General features: G+C 51.0%; 1 protein-coding gene across 1 annotated transcript in view; it reads left to right on the top strand.

Annotated features, from left to right (window-relative positions):
- The first annotated feature begins 9,047 nt into the window (after positions 1-9,047).
- The window catches only part of LOC132207049 (uncharacterized), a 28,268-nt gene continuing 15,131 nt past the window's right edge, over positions 9,048-22,184 (top strand). Inside the window, exon 1 of the mRNA XM_059642243.1 lies at positions 9,048-9,227. Within this exon, the coding sequence (XP_059498226.1) occupies positions 9,204-9,227 (24 nt within the window). The 5' untranslated portion in view covers positions 9,048-9,203. The remainder of the gene's footprint in view (positions 9,228-22,184) is intronic.

A 22,184-nucleotide genomic window follows, 5' to 3' on the forward strand; every position in this document is an offset into this window, starting at 1 on the left:
GCAGATTGGTAAGGATGGTGATAAGTATGTTTTTCTCTCTTGTTGGTTCAGAGTTGCTCTCATCCAGAAATGTGGAGAATATTCCATCATACTCGTCAGCTCAACCCCCTGAAGATAAACAGCAGATGGAATTGTATGTTTTAAGGATTTGAGGAACAAAATATCAAACAACAAACAACAAAGAAAATTACAGCACAGGAACAGGCCCTTCGGCCCTCCAAGCCTGCGCCAATCAAGATCCTCTGTCTAACCTGTCATCTATTTTCTAACGGTCTGTGTCCATTTGCTCCCTGCCCATCCACGTACCTGTCCTAATACATCTTAAAAGACACTATTGTGCCCACCTCTTCCACCTCCGCTGGCAACACCCTCTGCGTAAAGAACTTTCCACGCATATCTCCCCTAAACGGTTCCCATCTCACCTTGAACTCATGACCCCTAGTAATTGAGTTCCCCCACTCTGGGAAAAAGCTTTTTGCTATCCACCCTGTCTATACCCCTCATGATTTTGTAGACCTCAATCAGGTCCCCCCTCAATCTCCGTCTTTCTAATGAAAATAATCCTAATCTACTCAACCTCTCTTCATAGCTAAGATAACCAGGTGTAGAGCTGGATGAACACAGCAGGCCAAGCAGCATCTTAGGAGCAGGAAAGCTGACGTTTCAGGCCTAGATCCTTCTTCAGAAATGGGGGAGGGGAAGGGGGTTCTGAAATAAATAGGGACAGAAGGGGAGGTGGATAGAAGGTGGATAGAGGAGAAGGTGGAGAGGGGACAGACAGGTTAAAGGGGCGGGGTTAGAGCCAGTAGAGGCGAGTGTAGGTGGGGAGGTAGGGAGGAGATAGATCAGTCCGGGGAGGATGGACACGTCAAGGGGGAGGGATGAGATTCGTTGGTAGGAGATGGGGTGGGGCTTGAGGTGGGAGGAGGGGATAGGTGAGAGGAAGAACAGGTTAGGGAGGCGGGGATGAGCTGGGCTGGTTTTGGGATGCAGTAGGGGAAGGGGAGATTTTGAAGCTTGTGAAATCAACATTGATACCATTGGGCTGCAGGGTTCCCAAGCGGAATATGAGTTGCTGTTCCTGTAGCACTTCCTGTGGCTGCCGTTGCAGGGAAAAGTGCCGGGTGTGGTGGGGCTGGAGGGGCGTGTGGAGCAGACAAGGGGGTCACGGAGAGAGAGGTCCCTCCGGAAGGCAGGTAAGGGTGGGGAGGGAAAATCTCCCCTCCCCCTACTGCATCCCAAAACGAGCCCAGCTCACCCCCTCCTCCCACCTCAAACCCCACCCCATCTCCTACGTACTAACCTTCTTCTTCCCCCTTGACCTGTCCGTCCTCCCCGGACTGACCTATCTCCTCCCTACCTCCCCATCTACACTCACCTTTACCGGCTCCATCCCCACCTCTTTGACCTGTCTGTCTCCCCTCCACCTGTCTTGTCCATTATCCATCTTCTATCCGTCTCCCCCTCTCTCCCTACTTATGTCAGAACCCCCTTCCCCTCCCCCATTTCTGAAGAAGGGTCTAGGCCCAAAGTGTCAGCTTTCCTGCTCCTCTGATGCTGCTTGGCCTGCTGTGTTCATCCAGCTCCACACCTTGTTATCTCAGGTTCTCCAGCATCTGCAGTCCCTACTATCTCTCTTCATAGCTAGCGCCCTCCATACCAGGCCACATCCTGGCAAGGTATAACAATTAACCACAGTTGTACTGATGAAATCAAGTTCAGAAAGATTGTTGTGTGAAAGAAATAAGTAGTGAGAGAGAGTTTATCCAACAGTGGATCATATCCCTGGAATGTTACCAACTTCTATTTATTTAAAAGCATAAAAGTTATGTATTGATCTCCTCACTCTGATTTTTGTCAGATTATGACAATACACTTTGGTCATTCTGTATGTTTCATGTCCATTGAGCTAGAGTCAAAATATTCATCACTTTTTTAACTAACGAGGCTTTACAGATATTATTACTATTGCTTTGAATATTTTGAAGAGAAAGGAATTCTCACAAAGCTAATGGAAAGAAAACAATTATAGGGGATCATAGAATCCATACAGTGTGGTAACAGACCCTTCAGCCCGTGGACTCCACACCAATCCTCTGAACAACATCCCATCTAGACCCAACCTTTTTCAGCAACCCTGCGTATGCCACGCCAATCCACCTAGCCTACACATCTTTGGGCTGTAGGAAGAAATCCGCGCAGACACGGGAGAATGTGCAAACTCCACACAGACAGTGGCCTGAGGGTGGAATCGAACCCAAGTCCCCGGTGCTGTGAAGTATCAGTGCTAACCACTGAGCCACCGTGCCATCCCCAAGTGGACTAGATTTAAATCTTTTACTGCAACAAAACCAACTAATGCTAATTTATTTCAAACTTTAATTCACAGGCAAAGGATATTTCAAGTGGGAAAGATAAATATAACTTTAAATAGCCGATATAGCAAACTAACTAATATAATAAAATGTGAGGCTGGATGAACACAGCAGGCCCAGCAGCATCTCAGGAGCACAAAAGCTGAAATTTCGGGCCTAGACCCTTCATCAGAGACGGGGATGGGGAGAGGGAACTGGAATAAATAGGGAGAGAGGGGGAGGTGGACCGAAGACGGAGAGAAAAGAAGATAGGTGGAGAGGAGTTATAGGTGAGGAGGTAGGGAGGGGATAGGTCAGCCCAGGGAAGACGGACAGGTCAAGGAGGTGGGATGAGGTTAGTAGGTAGGAAATGGAGGTGCGGCTTAGGGTGGGAGGAAGGGATGGGTGAGAGGAAGAACAGGTTAGGGAGGTGGGAACAGGCTGGGCTGGTTTGGGATGCAGTGGGGGGAGGGGAAGAGCTGGGCTGGTTGTGTGGTGCAGTGGGGGGAGGGGAAGAGCTGGGCTGGTTTAGGGATGCGGTGGGGGAAGGGGAGATTTTGAAGCTGGTGAAGTCCACATTGATACCATTGGGCTGCAGGGTTCCCAAGTGGAATATGAGTTGCTCTTCCTGCAACCTTCGGGTGGCATCATTGTGTTTCTTCCCAAGCCTCCGCTTGGTTTCCCCAATGTAGAGGAAGCCACCCCGGGTACAATGGATACAGTATACCACATTGGCAGATGTGCAGGTGTTTCTTCCCAAGCCTCCACTTGGTTTCCCCAATGTAGAGGAAGCCACCCCGGGTACAATGGATACAGTATACCACATTGGCAGATGTGCAGGTGTTTCTTCCCAAGCCTCCACTTGGTTTCCCCAATGTAGAGGAAGCCACCCCGGGTACAATGGATACAGTATACCACATTGGCAGATGTGCAGGTGTTTCTTCCCAAGCCTCCACTTGGTTTCCCCAATGTAGAGGAAGCCACCCCAGGTACAATGGATACAGTATACCACATTGGCAGATGTGCAGGTGTTTCTTCCCAAGCCTCCGCTTGGTTTCCCCAATGTAGAGGAAGCCACCCCGGGTACAATGGATACAGTATACCACATTGGCAGATGTGCAGGTGTTTCTTCCCAAGCCTCCACTTGGTTTCCCCAATGTAGAGGAAGCCACCCCGGGTACAATGGATACAGTATACCACATTGGCAGATGTGCAGGTGTTTCTTCCCAAGCCTCCGCTTGGTTTCCCCAATGTAGAGGAAGCCACCCCGGGTACAATGGATACAGTATACCACATTGGCAGATGTGCAGGTGTTTCTTCCCAAGCCTCCACTTGGTTTCCCCAATGTAGAGGAAGCCACCCCGGGTACAATGGATACAGTATACCACATTGGCAGATGTGCAGGTGTTTCTTCCCAAGCCTCCACTTGGTTTCCCCAATGTAGAGGAAGCCACCCCGGGTACAATGGATACAGTATACCACATTGGCAGATGTGCAGGTGTTTCTTCCCAAGCCTCCACTTGGTTTCCCCAATGTAGAGGAAGCCACCCCGGGTACAATGGATACAGTATACCACATTGGCAGATGTGCAGGTGTTTCTTCCCAAGCCTCCGCTTGGTTTCCCCAATGTAGAGGAAGCCACCCCGGGTACAATGGATACAGTATACCACATTGGCAGATGTGCAGGTGTTTCTTCCCAAGCCTCCGCTTGGTTTCCCCAATGTAGCAAACTAACTGCTCATTTAGTTACAAGGAATTCCCTCCCTAAGGGGATTGTGGGTCAATCTACAACACATGGGCTGCAGCAGTTCAAGATGGCAGCTCATCACCATCACCTCCTCAAGGGCAACTAGGAACGGGCAGTAAATACTGGCACAGCTAGGGATGCCCACATCCCATGATTTTTTTTGTTAAAAACACTCTGTTTCCATGCTGTATGACTCAACTCCATGACACACTAAATGCCAAAAAGATACATGTGTATAGGCTCTCTCTCTCTCTCTCTCACTCCTGTCACATCAGTCCTGTTGGCAGAGACTTCCTTCTCCAGTGCTTCTAAAGGGTCTAGTGGGGTCTGGAAACACTGAAACAGCAGGATGAGGTTTTAACCAAACCAATCCCTTGCTATTCCTGTCTTCAGTGTTCACAGAATCACAGAATTGTTACAGTGCAGGAGCCCATTTGGCCCATCATGCTGCGCTGGCTCTTCAAACAAGCACCATTACCTTGTGACAGTCTCCTGCCTTTTACCCCTATCTCTGCTCACATTTCCATCCAAATAACCACCCAATGCCTCTCTAAAACACCTCCATCGAACCCTACCTCCACCATACTCTCAGGCAGTGCACTCCAGACCCTAATTACTCACTGAGCGAAAACATTCTTTTCTGACATCACCCTTTCTTCTTCTGAGCACCACTTTGAGTTTTATTGATTCCTTTTAAATTCTGTCCTTTCCAACAACATAACTGTACGACACAGTGTCTGTTCTATTCAGAGCGATTTGCTTGGTCTGGCAGGTCAGTGTTCCAGGGTTTAGATGCTATTGGAAGGATAGAAAGGGAGGCAAGAGCGTTGGAGGAGGGGCATTTTTGATGAGAGAGAATATTATTGCAGCGCTGTGACTGGATATTCCTGAGGGATTGTCCAGAGAAGCTGTATGGGTAGAGCTCATGTTGATGACCTTGTAATGTAGACCCCCTCTCCCCCAATAATAGCGGGAAACTGAGGAACAAGTACATTGGGAGATCTCAGTTACTTGTAAGAATTGTAGGGGTAGTTGTAGGGGATTTTAGTTTTTGATACACAGATTGGGACTTCTATAGTGTTAAAGGTTTAGCTGGTGAGGAGTTTGTTAAATGTGTTTAAGAAAATTGTCTTTATCAATACATAGATATACCTACCAGAGAAGGAACAAAATTTGACCTGCTCTTGGGAAATAAGGTAGGGCAAGTGTCTGAGATGTTAGTAGGGGAGCACTTTGGGTCCAGTGATCATAATTCGATTAGCTTTAAAATAGTTTGGAAAAAGACTGGTCTTATATAAAAGTTAAAGTTCTTAACTGGAGCAAGGCAAATGTTGACAGTATGAGACAGGAATTTGGAAGAGTTGATTGGAGTAGACTGATCACGGGTAAAGGGATGACTCGCAATTGGGAGGCTTTCAAAGGTGAGATAATGCGAGTTCAGAGGCATTATGTTCCTGTTGGAGTGAAGGGTAAGGCTGATAAGAATAGGGAGCAATGGATGAACAAAGGTATTGAGGCTCTGGTCAAGAATCAGAAGAAGGCATTTATTAGGTAGGGGCACCTGGGATCAAATGAACCTCTTGAAGAGTATAACGGGTGTAGGAGCATTCTTAAGAGGGAAATCAGGAGGGCAAAAAGAGGAAATTAGATAGTTGTAGGAAATAAGATGAAGGAGATTCCACAAATTATTTAAGAGCAAAAGAGCAACTAGGGAGTGAAGAGGACCCCTTAAGGGTCAACAAGGTCATTTATGTATGGAAACCAGCAGATGGGAGAGATCCTAAACGAATATTTTGCAGCAGTATTTACCGTGGAGTAGGACATGGAGGCTAGGGAATTCGGGAAAATAAATATTGATGTTTTGAAAACAGTCCACATTACAGATGAGGAGGTGCTGAATATCTTATAAAACACATAAAGATGGATAAATCTCTGGGACCCGATCAAATATATCCCAGGACATTATGGAAAGTTAGGGAAGAAATTGTGGGGCTTGTAATAGAAATATTTGTATCATCTATAACCATGAGTGAGGTGCTTGAGAACTGGAGCATGGCTACAGTTGTGGCATTTTTTAAGAAAGGCTGTAAGGAGAAGTTAAGGAACTATAGACCAGTGAGTCTGACAGCGGTAGGTAAGTTTTAGAGGGTATTCTGAGACATAGGAATTACTGTATTTAGAGAGACAAGAACTGATTAGGAACGGCCAGCATAGCTTTTGGTGTGGGAAATCGTGTCTCACTTGTTTGAGTTTTTTATCGGTATAAAAGATAGATGAAGGCAGAGCAGTTGCTGTCGTCTATAAGGAATTTAGTAAAGCCTTTGACAAGGTTCCACATGGGAGGCTGGTTAGCAAAGTCAGATGTCATGGGGTCCAAGGACAGCGAGTGTATCGTATACAACATTGGCTTGATGGTACGAGAGAGAGAGGATGGTAGTGGAGGAGTTTATTTTTAGACCGGAGTTCTGTGACCAGCAGTGTTCCACAGGGATCGATGCTGAGTCCACTGTTATTTGTCCTTTATTTAAATGATTTGGAAGAGAATTTAGGAGGCATGGTTAGTGAGTTTGTGGGTGACACCAAAATTGGGTGGCACAGTCGATAGTGAAGGAGTTTATCTAAGATTACAAAGGGATCTTGATCAATTGGGCCATTGGGCTGAGAAGTGACAGATGGCATGTAATTCGATGAGATGAGAGGTATTGTACTTTGGTAAGATGAACAAGAGCAGGATTTATACTGTTAATGCTAGCGTTGCCGAACAGAGAGACTAAGGGGTTCTCGTACATAGTTTTTTGAAAGCTGCATCACAGGTAGACAGGATGGTTAGGAAGGTGTTTAGCCACTTGCCTTCGTTGCTCAGACCGTTGAGTACAGGAGTTGAGACTTTGGTCTACTTTTTGGGTACCGTATATAGTTCTGGTCACCCTGCTGTAGGAAGGATATCAGTAAATTGGAGAGAGTTCAGAAAATGTTTCCCAGGGTATTGCTGAGAATGAAGGGTTTGAGTCATAAGGAGAGGCTGGATAGGCTGGGATTTTTTCCCCTGGAGTACAGGAGGCTGAGGGGTGACCTTATAGAGGTTTATAAAATCATGAGTGGTATAGATAAGATGAGTAGCAAAGGTCTTCTCCCCAGGGTAGGGGGGTGTTCAAAGCTAGAGGGCATAATTTTAGGGTGAGAGGGAAAAAATTTAAAAGGGACCCACTTTTTTACACAGAGAGTGGTTCATATATGGAATAAACTGCCAGAGGTATAGTTAGAACATTTAAAAGACATTTGGACAGGTACATAAATAGGAAAGGTTTAGACAGATATGTTCCAGATGCAGGTAAATGTGACTGGTTTAGTTCGGGAGACTTAGTCAGCGTGGAAAATTAGACTGAAGGCTCTGCCTCTGTGCTGCATGACTCTATGACTATCTATCAGGGTCTGTTCTGAACTGCCGAAAGAGAACTGGTTGATCTGGAGAGAGTGTCACTTTGCTTTCATTCGCACATATTCCTGGTGTGCTCTGAACTGCTAGTCAGAATGGTTCTGGAGCTATCCACCAGAGCTGGGAGCTTGGTTCATGAGTCCCCGGGAACACCGCACTTCTGGGGACTAGCTTTCCTCTGAGTTCCCCTGAAGGGTGAGGGACCTGGAAGAGGACTTGTCAAGGGAGAGGCTGCGCAACGACAAAGATATTTTATTCGTTAATCTGAGCCAGTGCTGAGGGCTAAAAGTGAAGCATGTTAACACACAAAGGCAGTAAGCATATCTGTGTCCAGATATGAGCTGCACCGTGGCAAGCTGTAGGAGCCACACGGTCTAATCACCTCCATTCAGACAGATTTGGCGCACATGAACAGTTGGTGCAGGTAATGAGAAAGCTGGATGATTAGAAAATAAACTGTCAACAGCAAGCTCTGCAGCATCAGTCACTTCGAAGGGCCTTCAAAGAGATTGCATTTAGAGCACACCAAAGGTGCTAATATTTAACAATGCATTTCACAGGAGCTAAATTTGACACTGAATCACACCAGGAGGATATTCACAGAATTGCTAGGGGACAGAAAGAGGCTATTCAGCCCATCGTGACTGCACTGGGACAGGTAGCTGAAATCTTAACCAAGGGAGCTAGTTTTCAAAAGACATCTTAAATGAAGAGCGAAAGGTTTCTTCAACAAGACTACTGTTAACATTGATGAGACTTTTGGCACTCTTAAAGATGTTTGAATGTGGAATGTGCCTGAAGTGAATAGCATTGAGGTTACGGTCAGGGTAAGATCTTTTTGGGAGAAGGAAATTGAGGGTTACAATGATCAGTTCAGGTACAGAAAGATGGGAGGATGGTCTGGTGGAGCACGAACACAAGACAGACTATTTCAGGCCGGTTCCTCTGTTCTATGTCTGACTTAATTCCAGACATTGTGATACTTCTTGGTTGACTTTTTAACATGTGGACTTCCCAAAGACGACCAAGCCTTCCAACAGGCACAATCTCAAAATCCTGGAATTCCCTCCCTAATGGCATTGCAGGTCAACCCACGGTGTGTGGACTGCAGTGGTTCAAGAAGGCAGCTCACCAACACCTTCTCAAGGGGCAACTAGGGATGGGCAAGAAATGCTGAGCCCAGCCAGCGATGCCCACATCCCACAAAATGAATATAAAAAGAAACTGCTGCTTTCCTGTAGGCTCGTTTGCTGGGAGAAATGAGACAAGCTGCTAAAATGAAGGGGACAATTTTAGCCTAAAATGCAAACGATCAGAAACTGCTCAGTTTAATAGAGCAATTTAGATAAAGAGAAGTGAAGTGACGTTTTCTGCAGCGTGAGATTTAAATTAATTCACTTACAGCGAAAATTTCTTTCTCCAGATTCTATCATGTTATTTTTATCGATTGTAAAATTTCCTTTTCCAGTCATCGCTATCAAAGGAAAGCTGTCTGAAAGGCAATTGGAAACAGATGGGATGTGATATCAAGCTCGAGTAAGAAATGACAGTGACTCCTCGCTGTCAGATCCAAATTGTCACCTGATGCCGAGGAGACAGCGATTATGGCATTTCATTGCAATCCTGTGGAGTTTAAATTCATCTCTTGTTGTCAAGTGGTGTTCCAATGAGAAACAGTAACATTGACCAGGTACAGAGTGATGGAACTAATATATCATCAGAGCTAGGATTAGGATTCGGCCATTCAGCCCCTCTAGCTGCACTGCCATTTAATATGATCATGGCTGATCACATCTTAGCCTCAACTCCACTTTCCTGCCCACTGTCCATTACCCTTCAAATCATATGGGACAGCACGGTGGCTCAGAGGTTAGCAGTGCTCCCTCACAGCAGCAGGGATCCAGGTTTGATTCCACCCTCAGGTGACTGTCTGTGTGGAGTTTGCACATTCTCCCCCATATCTGCATGGGTTTCCTCCCACAGTCCAAAGATGTGTGGATTGGCCAGGCCAAATTGCCCATAGTGCCCAGGGAGGTGTAGCTTAGGTGGGTTATGGGTCTGGGAGGGCTGCTCCAAGGGTTGGTGTGGACTTGTTGGGCTGAAGGGCCTGTTTCCATATTGTAGGGATTCTATGATTACTAATTAAACATCTGCCTTAATTGTAGTCAATATTCCAACATCCACCACATTGTGAGGGAATGAATTCCACAGATTCATGGTCCTTTGAGAGATATAATTCCTCCTCATCTCTGTTTTAAGTCTGCTGTCCCTTACCCTAAAACTGTGATCTCTTGTGCATGAAGGAACATCAAGGACATGAGCGGCAGTTACATAGAGTCATAGAGCCACAGAGTACAGAAACAGACCCTTCAGTCCAACACATCCATGCCAACGAAATATCCTAAATTAATCTAGTCCCACTTGCCAGCTTTTGGCTCAGACCCATTTAAACCCTTCCTATTCATATGCCCATCCAGATGCCTTTTGAATGTTGCAATCGTACCAGCCCCCACTACTTCCCCTAGCAGTTTGTTCCATACACGCACCACCCTCTGCAGAGCTAAACCTGTCTTTATTATCTCTAAAGATAATAAAGTGTGGAGCTGGATGAACACAGCAGGCCAAGCAGCATCCCAGGAGCACAAAAGCTGATGTTTAGGGCCTAGACCCTTCATCAGAGAGGGGGATGGGGAGAGGGTTCTGGAATAAATAGGGAGAGAGGGGGAGGTGAACCGAAGATGGAGAGAAAAGAAGATAGCTGGAGAGGAGAGTATAGGTGGGGAGGTAGGGAGGGGATAGGTCAGTCCAGGGAGGACAGACAGGTCAAGGAACTGGGATGGGGTTAGCAGGGAGGAAATGGAGGTGCCACTTGAGGTGGGAGGAAGGGATAGGTGAGAGGAAGGACAGGTTAGGGAGGCAGGGACAAGCTGGGCTGGTTTTGGGATGCAGTCAGGGGAAGGGGAGATTTTGAAGCTGGTGAAGTCCACATTAATGCCATTGGGCTGCAGGGTTCCCAGGCGGAATATGAGTTGCTGTTCCTGCAACCTTCGGGTGGCATCATTGTGGCACTGCAGGAGGCCCATGATGGACATGTCGTCTAAAGAATAGGAGGGGGAGTGGAAATGGTTTGCGACTGGGAGGTGCAGTTGTTTATTGCGAACCGAGCGGAGGTGTTCTGCAAAGCGGTCCCCAAGTGTAGAGGAAGCCACACCGGGTACAATGGATACAGTATACCACATTGGCAGATGTGCAGGTGAACCTCTGCTTAATGTGGAATGTCATCTTGGGGCCTGGGATAGGGGTGAGGGGGGCAGTGTGGGGGCAAGTGTAGCATTTCCTGCGGTTGCAGGGGAAGGTGCCGGGTGTGGTGGGGTTGGAGGGCAGTGTGGAGCGAACAAGGGAGTCACGGAGAGAGAGGTTTCTCCGGAAGGCAGACAGGGGTGGGGATGGAAAAATGTTGGGTGGTGGGGTTGGATTTTAGATGGTGGAAGTGTCGGAGGTTGATTCGTTGGATCCGGAAGTTGGTGGGGTGGTGTGTGAGGACGAGGGGGATTCTCTTTTGGCAGTTATTGCAGGGGCGGGGTGTGAGGGATGAGTTGCAGGAAATGCGGGAGACACAGTCGAGGGTGTTCTTGACCACTGCGGCGGGGTGGGGGGATGTTGCAGTACTTGAAGAACGAGGACATCTGGGATGTATGGAAGTGGAATGCCTCATCCTGGGAGCAGATCTGGGACCACTTTGCAGAACGCCTCCGCTCAGTTCGCAATAAACAACTGCACCTCCCAGTCGTGAACTATTTCCACTCCCCCTCCCATTCCTCAGCCGACATGTCCATCATGGGCCTCCTGCAGTGCCACAATCATGCCACCTGAAGGTTGCAGGAACAGCAACTCATATTCCGCCTGGGAACCCTGCAGCCCAATGGTATCAATGTGGACTTCACAAGCTTGAATATCTCCCCTCCCCCCACTGCATCCCAAAACCAGCCCAGCTTGTCCCCACCTCCCTAAACTGTACTCCCTCTCACCTATCCCCTCCTCCCACGTCAAGCCGCACCTCCATTTCCTACCTACTAACCTCATCCCACCTCCTTGACATGTTTGTCCTCCCTGGACTGACCTATCCCCCTCCCTACCTCCTCACCTATACTCTCCTCTCTACCTATCTTCTTTTCTCTCCATCTTCGGTCCGCCACCCCCTCTCTCCCCAATTCTTCCGGAACCCTCTCCCCATCCCCCTCTCTGATGAAGGGTCGAGGCCCGAAACGTCAGCTTTTGTGCTCCTGAGATGCTGCTTGGCCTGCTGTGTTCATCCAGCCCCACAAGGGTACAAGGGTATACCGCAGTGTCAGGGGGTCAGTGCTGAGTGTATACTGCAGTGTCAGGGGGACAGTGCTGAGGGTGTACTGCAGTGTCAGGGGGTCAGTGCTGAGTGTATACTGCAGTGTCAGGGGGACAGTGCTGAGTGTATACTGCAGTGTCAGGGGGACAGTGCTGAGTGTATACTGCAGTGTCAGGGGGACAGTGCTGAGTGTATACTGCAGTGTCAGGGGGACAGTGCTGAGGGTATACTGCAGTGTCAGGGGGACAGTGCTGAGTGTATACTGCAGTGTCAGGGGGACAGTGCTGAGTGTATACTGCAGTGTCAGGGGGACAGTGCTGAGGGTATACTGCAGTGTCAGGGGACAGTGCTGAGGGTATACTGCAGTGTCAGGGGGACAGTGCTGAGTGTATACTGCAGTGTCAGGGGGACAGTGCTGAGTGTATACTGCAGTCTCAGGGGGACAGTGCTGAGTGTATACTGCAGTGTCAGGGGGACAGTGCTGAGTGTATACTGCAGTGTCAGGGGGACAGTGCTGAGTGTATACAGCAGTGTCAGGGGGACAGTGCTGAGTGTATACTGCAGTGTCAGGGGGACAGTGCTGACGGTATACTGCAGTGTCAGGGGGACAGTGCTGAGGGTATACTGCAGTGTCAGGGGGACAGTGCTGAGTGTATACTTCAGTGTCAGGGGGACAGTGCTGAGTGTATACTGCAGTGTCAGGGGGACAGTGCTGAGTGTATACTGCAGTGTCAGGGGGACAGTGCTGAGTGTATACTGCAGTGTCAGGGGGACAGTGCTGAGTGTATACTGCAGTGTCAGGGGGACAGTGCTGAGTGTATACTGCAGTGTCAGGGGGTCAGTGCTGAGTGTATACTGCAGTGTCAGGGGGACAGTGCTGAGGGTATACTGCAGTGTCAGGGGGACAGTGCTGAGAGTATACTGCAGTGTCAGGGGGACAGTGCTGAGGGTATACTGCAGTGTCAGGTGGACAGTGCTGAGAGTATACTGCAGTGTCAGGGGGACAGTGCTGAGGGTATACTGCAGAGTCAGGGGGACAGTGCTGAGTGTATACTGCAGTGTCAGGGGGACAGTGCTGAGTGTATACTGCAGTGTCAGGGGGACAGTGCTGAGGGTATACTGCAGTGTCAGGGGGACAGTGCTGAGTGTATACTGCAGTGTCAGGGGGACAGTGCTGAGGGTATACTGCAGTGTCAGGGGGACAGTGCTGAGTGTATACTGCAGTGACAGGGGGTCAGTGCTGAGTGTATACTGCAGTGTCAGGGGGTCAGTGCTGAGTGTATACTGCAGTGTCAGGGGGACAGTGCTGAGTGTATACTGCAGTGTCAGGGGGTCAGTGCTGAGTGTATACTGCAGTGTCAGGGGTACAGTGCTGAGTGTATACTGCAGAGTCAGGGGGACAGTGCTGAGTGTATACTGCAGTGTCAGGGGGACAGTGCTGAGTGTATACTGCAGTGTCAGGGGGACAGTGCTGAGGGTATACTGCAGTGTCAGGGGGACAGTGCTGAGTGTATACTGCAGTGTCAGGGGGACAGTGCTGAGGGTATACTGCAGTGTCAGGGGGACAGTGCTGAGTGTATACTGCAGTGACAGGGGGTCAGTGCTGAGTGTATACTGCAGTGTCAGGGGGTCAGTGCTGAGTGTATACTGCAGTGTCAGGGGGACAGTGCTGAGTGTATACTGCAGTGTCAGGGGGTCAGTGCTGAGTGTATACTGCAGTGTCAGGGGGTCAGTGCTGAGTGTATACTGCAGTGTCAGGGGTACAGTGCTGAGTGTATACTGCAGTGTCAGGGGGACAGTGCTGAGTGTATACTGCAGTATCAGGGGGACAGTGCTGAGTGTATACTGCAGTGTCAGGGGGTCAGTGCTGAGTGTATACTGCAGTGTCAGGGGGACAGTGCTGAGGGTATACTGCAGTGTCAGGGGGACAGTGCTGAGTGTATACTGCAGTGTCAGGGGGACAGTGCTGAGTGTATACTGCAGTGTCAGGGGGTCAGTGCTGAGTGTATACTGCAGTGTCAGGGGGTCAGTGCTGAGTGTATACTGCAGTGTCAGGGGGACAGTGCTGAGTGTATACTGCAGTGTCAGCGGGACAGTGCTGAGTGTATACTGCAGTGTCAGGGGTCAGTGCTGAGGGTATACTGCATTGTCAGGGGGACAGTGCTGAGGGTGTACTGCAGTGTCAGGGGGACAGTGCTGAGTTTATACTGCAGTGTCAGGGGGACAGTGCTGAGTGTATACTGCAGTGTCAGGGGGACAGTGCTGAGTGTATACTGCAGTGTCAGGGGGACAGTGCTGAGTGTATACTGCAGTGTCAGGGGTCAGTGCTGAGGGTATACTGCATTGTCAGGGGGACAGTGCTGAGGGTGTACTGCAGTGTCAGGGGGACAGTGCTGAGTGTATACTGCAGTGTCAGGGGGACAGTGCTGAGTGTATACTGCAGTGTCAGGGGACAGTGCTGAGGGTATACTGCAGTGTCAGGGGGACAGTGCTGAGTGTATACTGCAGTGTCAGGGGGCCAGTGCTGAGTGTATACTGCAGTGTCAGGGGGTCAGTGCTGAGTGTATACTGCAGTGTCAGGGGGACAGTGCTGAGTGTATACTGCAGTGTCAGGGGGACAGTGCTGAGGGTATACTGCAGTGTCAGGGGGACAGTGCTGAGTGTATACTGCAGTGTCAGGGGGTCAGTGCTGAGTGTATACTGCAGTGTCAGGGGACAGTGCTGAGGGTATACTGCAGTGTCAGGGGGTCAGTGCTGAGGGTATACTGCAGTGTCAGGGGGACAGTGCTGAGGGTATACTGCAGTGTCAGGGGGTCAGTGCTGAGTGTATACTGCAGTGTCAGGGGGTCAGTGCTGAGGGTATACTGCAGTGTCAGGGGGACAGTGCTGAGTGTATACTGCAGTGTCAGGGGGACAGTGCTGAGTGTATACTGCAGTGTCAGGGGGTCAGTGCTGAGTGTATACTGCAGTGTCAGGGGGACAGTGCTGAGTGTATACTGCAGTGTCAGGGGGACAGTGCTGAGTGTATACTGCAGTGTCAGGGGGTCAGTGCTGAGTGTATACTGCAGTGTCAGGGGGACAGTGCTGAGTGTATACTGCAGTGTCAGGGGGACAGTGCTGAGTGTATACTGCAGTGTCAGGGGGACAGTGCTGAGTGTATACTGCAGTGTCAGGGGGTCAGTGCTGAGTGTATACTGCAGTGTCAGGGGGACAGTGCTGAGTGTATAAAGCAGTGTCAGGGGGACAGTGCTGAGTGTATACTGCAGTGTCAGGGGGACAGTGCTGAGTGTATACTGCAGTGTCAGGGGGACAGTGCTGAGTGTATACTGCAGTGTCAGGGGGACAGTGCTGAGTGTATACTGCAGTGTCAGGGGGACAGTGCTGAGTGTATACTGCAGTGTCAGGGGGTCAGTGCTGAGGGTATACTGCAGTGTCAGGGGGACAGTGCTGAGTGTATACTGCAGTGTCAGGGGGTCAGTGCTGAGTGTATACTGCAGTGTCAGGGGGACAGTGCTGAGTGTATACTGCAGTGTCAGGGGGACAGTGCTGAGTGTATACTGCAGTGTCAGGGGGTCAGTGCTGAGGGTGTACTGCAGTGTCAGGGGGACAGTGCTGAGAGTATACTGCAGTGTCAGGGGGACAGTGCTGAGTGTATACTGCAGTGTCAGGGGGTCCGTGCTGAGGGTGTACTGCAGTGTCAGGGGGACAGTGCTGAGTGTATACTGCAGTGTCAGGGGGACAGTGCTGAGTGTATACTGCAGTGTCAGGGGGTCAGTGCTGAGTGTATACTGCAGTGTCAGGGGGACAGTGCTGAGTGTATACTGCAGTGTCAGGGGGACAGTGCTGAGTGTATACTGCAGTGTCAGGGGGTCAGTGCTGAGTGTATACTGCAGTGTCAGGGGGACAGTGCTGAGTGTATACTGCAGTGTCAGGGGGACAGTGCTGAGGGTATACTGCAGTGTCAGGGGGACAGTGCTGAGTGTATACTGCAGTGTCAGGGGGTCAGTGCTGAGTGTATACTGCAGTGTCAGGGGGACAGTGCTGAGTGTATAAAGCAGTGTCAGGGGGACAGTGCTGAGTGTATACTGCAGTGTCAGGGGGACAGTGCTGAGTGTATACTGCAGTGTCAGGGGGACAGTGCTGAGTGTATACTGCAGTGTCAGGGGGACAGTGCTGAGTGTATACTGCAGTGTCAGGGGGACAGTGCTGAGTGTATACTGCAGTGTCAGGGGGTCAGTGCTGAGGGTATACTGCAGTGTCAGGGGGACAGTGCTGAGTGTATACTGCAGTGTCAGGGGGTCAGTGCTGAGTGTATACTGCAGTGTCAGGGGGTCAGTGCTGAGTGTATACTGCAGTGTCAGGGGGACAGTGCTGAGTGTATACTGCAGTGTCAGGGGGACAGTGCTGAGTGTATACTGCAGTGTCAGGGGGTCAGTGCTGAGGGTGTACTGCAGTGTCAGGGGGACAGTGCTGAGAGTATACTGCAGTGTCAGGGGGACAGTGCTGAGTGTATACTGCAGTGTCAGGGGGTCCGTGCTGAGGGTGTACTGCAGTGTCAGGGGGACAGTGCTGAGTGTATACTGCAGTGTCAGGGGGACAGTGCTGAGGGTATACTGCAGTGTCAGGGGGACAGTGCTGAGTGTATACTGCAGTGTCAGGGGGACAGTGCTGAGTGTATACTGCAGTGTCAGGGGGACAGTGCTGAGTGTATACTGCAGTGTCAGGGGGTCAGTGCTGAGGGTATACTGCAGTGTCAGGGGGACAGTGCTGAGGGTATACTGCAGTGTCAGGGGGTCAGTGGTGAGGGTATACTGCAGTGTCAGGGGGACAGTGCTGAGTGTATACTGCAGTGTCAGGGGGACAGTGCTGAGTGTATACTGCAGTGTCAGGGGGACAGTGCTGAGTGTATACTGCAGTGTCAGGGGTCAGTGCTGAGGGTATACTGCAGTGTCAGGGGGACAGTGCTGAGTGTATACTGCAGTATCAGGGGGACAGTGCTGAGGGTGTACTGTAGTGTCAGGGGGTCAGTGCTGAGTGTATACTGCAGTGTCAGGGGGACAGTGCTGAGTGTATACTGCAGTGTCAGGGGGACAGTGCTGAGGGTATACTGCAGTGTCAGTGGTCAGTGCTGAGTGTATACTGCAGTGTCAGGGGGACAGTGCTGAGTGTATACTGCAGTGTAAGGGGTCAGTGCTGAGGGTATACTGCAGTGTCAGGGGGTCAGTGCTGAGGGAATACTGCAGTGTCAGGGGGACAGTCCTGAGTGTATACTGCAGTGTCAGGGGGACAGTGCTGAGTGTATACTGCAGTGTCAGGGGGACAGTGCTGAGTGTATACTGCAGTGTCAGGGGGACAGTGCTGAGTGTATACTGCAGTGTCAGGGGGTCAGTGCTGAGGGTATACTGCAGTGTCAGGGGGACAGTGCTGAGTGTATACTGCAGTGTCAGGGGGACAGTGCTGAGTGTATACTGCAGTGTCAGGGGGACAGTGCTGAGGGTATACTGCAGTGTCAGGGGGACAGTGCTGAGTGTATACTGCAGTGTCAGAGGGACAGTGCTGAGTGTATACTGCAGTGTCAGGGGGACAGTGCTGAGGGTATATTGCAGTGTCAGGGGGACAGTGCTGAGGGTATATTGCAGTGTCAGGGGGTCAGTGCTGAGTGTATACTGCAGTGTCAGGGGGACAGTGCTGAGTGTATACTGCAGTGTCAGGGGGACAGTGCTGAGAGTATACTGCAGTGTCAGGGGTCAGTGCTGAGAGTATACTGCAGTGTCAGGGGGACAGTGCTGAGTGTATACTGCAGTGTCAGTGGGACAGTGCTGAGTGTATACTGCAGTGTCAGGGGGACAGTGCTGAGAGTATACTGCAGTGTCAGGGGGACAGTGCTGAGTGTATACTGCAGTGTCAGGGGGACAGTGCTGAGTGTATACTGTAGTGTCAGGGGGTCAGTGCTGAGTGTATACTGCAGTGTCAGGGGGACAGTGCTGAGTGTATACTGCAGTGTCAGGGGTCAGTGCTGAGGGTATACTGCAGTGTCAGGGGTACAGTGCTGAGTGTATACTGCAGTGTCAGGGGGACAGTGCGGAGGGTGTACTGCAGTGTCAGGGGGACAGTGCTGAGGGTATATTGCAGTGTCAGGGGGTCAGTGCTGAGTGTATACTGCAATGTCAGGGGGTCAGTGCTGAGTGTATACTGCAGTGTCAGGGGGACAGTGCTGAGGGTATACTGCAGTGTCAGGGGGACAGTGCTGAGGGTATACTGCAGTGTCAGGGGGACAGTGCTGAGAGTATACTGCAGTGTCAGGGGGTCAGTGCTGAGTGTATACTGCAGTGTCAGGGGGACAGTGCTGAGGGTATACTGCAGTGTCAGGGGGACAGTGCTGACTGTATACTGCAGTGTCAGGGGGACAGTGCTGAGTGTATACTGCAGTGTCAGGGGGACAGTGCTGAGTGTATACTGCAGTGTCAGGGGGACGGTGCTGAGTGTATACTGCAGTGTCAGGGGTCAGTGCTGAGTGTATACTGCAGTGTCAGGGGGACAGTGCTGAGTGTATACTGCAGTGTCAGGGGGACAGTGCTGAGGGTATACTGCAGTGTCAGGGGACAGTGCTGAGGGTATACTGCAGTGTCAGGGGGACAGTGCTGAGTGTATACTGCAGTGTCAGGGGGACAGTGCTGAGTGTATACTGCAGTGTCAGGGGGACAGTGCTGAGTGTATACTGCAGTGTCAGGGGGACAGTGCTGAGTGTATACTGCAGTGTCAGGGGGACAGTGCTGACGGTATACTGCAGTGTCAGGGGGACAGTGCTGAGGGTATACTGCAGTGTCAGGGGGACAGTGCTGAGTGTATACTTCAGTGTCAGGGGGACAGTGCTGAGTGTATACTGCAGTGTCAGGGGGACAGTGCTGAGTGTATACTGCAGTGTCAGGGGGACAGTGCTGAGTGTATACTGCAGTGTCAGGGGGACAGTGCTGAGTGTATACTGCAGTGTCAGGGGGACAGTGCTGAGTGTATACTGCAGTGTCAGGGGGACAGTGCTGAGTGTATACTGCAGTGTCAGGGGGACAGTGCTGAGTGTATACTGCAGTGTCAGGGGGACAGTGCTGAGTGTATACTGCAGTGTCAGGGGGTCAGTGCTGAGTGTATACTGCAGTGTCAGGGGGACAGTGCTGAGTGTATACTGCAGTGTCAGGGGGACAGTGCTGAGTGTATACTGCAGTGTCAGGGGGTCAGTGCTGAGTGTATACTGCAGTGTCAGGGGGTCAGTGCTGAGTGTATACTGCAGTGTCAGGGGTACAGTGCTGAGTGTATACTGCAGTGTCAGGGGGACAGTGCTGAGTGTATACTGCAGTGTCAGGGGGACAGTGCTGAGTGTATACTGCAGTGTCAGGGGGTCAGTGCTGAGTGTATACTGCAGTGTCAGGGGGACAGTGCTGAGGGTATACTGCAGTGTCAGGGGGACAGTGCTGAGTGTATACTGCAGTGTCAGGGGGACAGTGCTGAGTGTATACTGCAGTGTCAGGGGGTCAGTGCTGAGTGTATACTGCAGTGTCAGGGGGACAGTGCTGAGTGTATACTGCAGTGTGAGCGGGACAGTGCTGAGTGTATACTGCAGTGTCAGGGGTCAGTGCTGAGGGTATACTGCATTGTCAGGGGGACAGTGCTGAGGGTGTACAGCAGTGTCAGGGGGACAGTGCTGAGTGTATACTGCAGTGTCAGGGGGACAGTGCTGAGTGTATACTGCAGTGTCAGGGGGACAGTGCTGAGTGTATACTGCAGTGTCAGGGGGACAGTGCTGAGTGTATACTGCATTGTCAGGGGGACAGTGCTGAGCGTATACTGCAGTGTCAGGGGGACAGTGCTGAGTGTATACTGCAGTGTCAGGGGGACAGTGCTGAGTGTATACTGCAGTGTCAGGGGTCAGTGCTGAGGGTATACTGCATTGTCAGGGGGACAGTGCTGAGTGTATACTGCAGTGTCAGGGGGTCAGTGCTGAGTGTATACTGCAGTGTCAGGGGACAGTGCTGAGGGTATACTGCAGTGTCAGGGGGACAGTGCTGAGGGTATACTGCAGTGTCAGGGGGACAGTGCTGAGTGTATACTGCAGTGTCAGGGGGACAGTGCTGAGTGTATACTGCAGTGTCAGGGGGTCAGTGCTGAGTGTATACTGCAGTGTCAGGGGGACAGTGCTGAGTGTATACTGCAGTGTCAGGGGGACAGTGCTGAGGGTATACTGCAGTGTCAGGGGGACAGTGCTGAGTGTATACTGCAGTGTCAGGGGGTCAGTGCTGAGTGTATACTGCAGTGTCAGGGGGACAGTGCTGAGTGTATACTGCAGTGTCAGGGGGACAGTGCTGAGTGTATACTGCAGTGTCAGGGGGACAGTGCTGAGTGTATACTGCAGTGGCAGGGGGTCAGTGCTGAGTGTATACTGCAGTGTCAGGGGGACAGTGCTGAGTGTATACTGCAGTGTCAGGGGGTCAGTGCTGAGGGTATACTGCAGTGTCAGGGGGACAGTGCTGAGGGTATACTGCAGTGTCAGGGGGTCAGTGCTGAGTGTATACTGCAGTGTCAGGGGGTCAGTGCTGAGTGTATACTGCAGTGTCAGGGGGACAGTGCTGAGTGTATACTGCAGTGTCAGGGGGACAGTGCTGAGTGTATACTGCAGTGTCAGGGGTCAGTGCTGAGGGTATACTGCAGTGTCAGGGGTACAGTGCTGAGTGTATACTGCAGTGTCAGGGGGACAGTGCGGAGGGTGTACTGCAGTGTCAGGGGGACAGTGCTGAGGGTATATTGCAGTGTCAGGGGGTCAGTGCTGAGTGTATACTGCAATGTCAGGGGGTCAGTGCTGAGTGTATACTGCAAGTGTCAGGGGGTCAGTGCTGAGTGTATACTGCAGTGTCAGGGGGACAGTGCTGAGTGTATACTGCAGTGTCAGGGGGACAGTGCTGAGTGTATACTGCAGTGTCAGGGGGTCAGTGCTGAGTGTATACTGCAGTGTCAGGGGGACAGTGCTGAGTGTATACTGCAGTGTCAGGGGGACAGTGCTGAGGGTATACTGCAGTGTCAGGGGGACAGTGCTGAGTGTATACTGCAGTGTCAGGGGGTCAGTGCTGAGTGTATACTGCAGTGTCAGGGGGACAGTGCTGAGTGTATAAAGCAGTGTCAGGGGGACAGTGCTGAGTGTATACTGCAGTGTCAGGGGGACAGTGCTGAGTGTATACTGCAGTGTCAGGGGGACAGTGCTGAGTGTATACTGCAGTGTCAGGGGGACAGTGCTGAGTGTATACTGCAGTGTCAGGGGGACAGTGCTGAGTGTATACTGCAGTGTCAGGGGGTCAGTGCTGAGGGTATACTGCAGTGTCAGGGGGACAGTGCTGAGTGTATACTGCAGTGTCAGGGGGTCAGTGCTGAGTGTATACTGCAGTGTCAGGGGGTCAGTGCTGAGTGTATACTGCAGTGTCAGGGGGACAGTGCTGAGTGTATACTGCAGTGTCAGGGGGACAGTGCTGAGTGTATACTGCAGTGTCAGGGGGTCAGTGCTGAGGGTGTACTGCAGTGTCAGGGGGACAGTGCTGAGAGTATACTGCAGTGTCAGGGGGACAGTGCTGATGGTATACTGCAGTGTCAGGGGGTCCGTGCTGAGGGTGTACTGCAGTGTCAGGGGGACAGTGCTGAGTGTATACTGCAGTGTCAGGGGGACAGTGCTGAGGGTATACTGCAGTGTCAGGGGGACAGTGCTGAGTGTATACTGCAGTGTCAGGGGGACAGTGCTGAGTGTATACTGCAGTGTCAGGGGGACAGTGCTGAGTGTATACTGCAGTGTCAGGGGGTCAGTGCTGAGGGTATACTGCAGTGTCAGGGGGACAGTGCTGAGGGTATACTGCAGTGTCAGGGGGTCAGTGGTGAGGGTATACTGCAGTGTCAGGGGGACAGTGCTGAGTGTATACTGCAGTGTCAGGGGGACAGTGCTGAGTGTATACTGCAGTGTCAGGGGGACAGTGCTGAGTGTATACTGCAGTGTCAGGGGTCAGTGCTGAGGGTATACTGCAGTGTCAGGGGGACAGTGCTGAGTGTATACTGCAGTAACAGGGGGACAGTGCTGAGGGTATACTGCAGTGTCAGTGGTCAGTGCTGAGTGTATACTGCAGTGTCAGGGGGACAGTGCTGAGTGTATACTGCAGTGTCAGGGGTCAGTGCTGAGGGTATACTGCAGTGTCAGGGGGTCAGTGCTGAGGGAATACTGCAGTGTCAGGGGGACAGTCCTGAGTGTATACTGCAGTGTCAGGGGGACAGTGCTGAGTG

Source organism: Stegostoma tigrinum, chromosome 2 (genome assembly GCF_030684315.1).
Source record: "Stegostoma tigrinum isolate sSteTig4 chromosome 2, sSteTig4.hap1, whole genome shotgun sequence".
Lineage (NCBI taxonomy): Eukaryota > Metazoa > Chordata > Chondrichthyes > Orectolobiformes > Stegostomatidae > Stegostoma > Stegostoma tigrinum.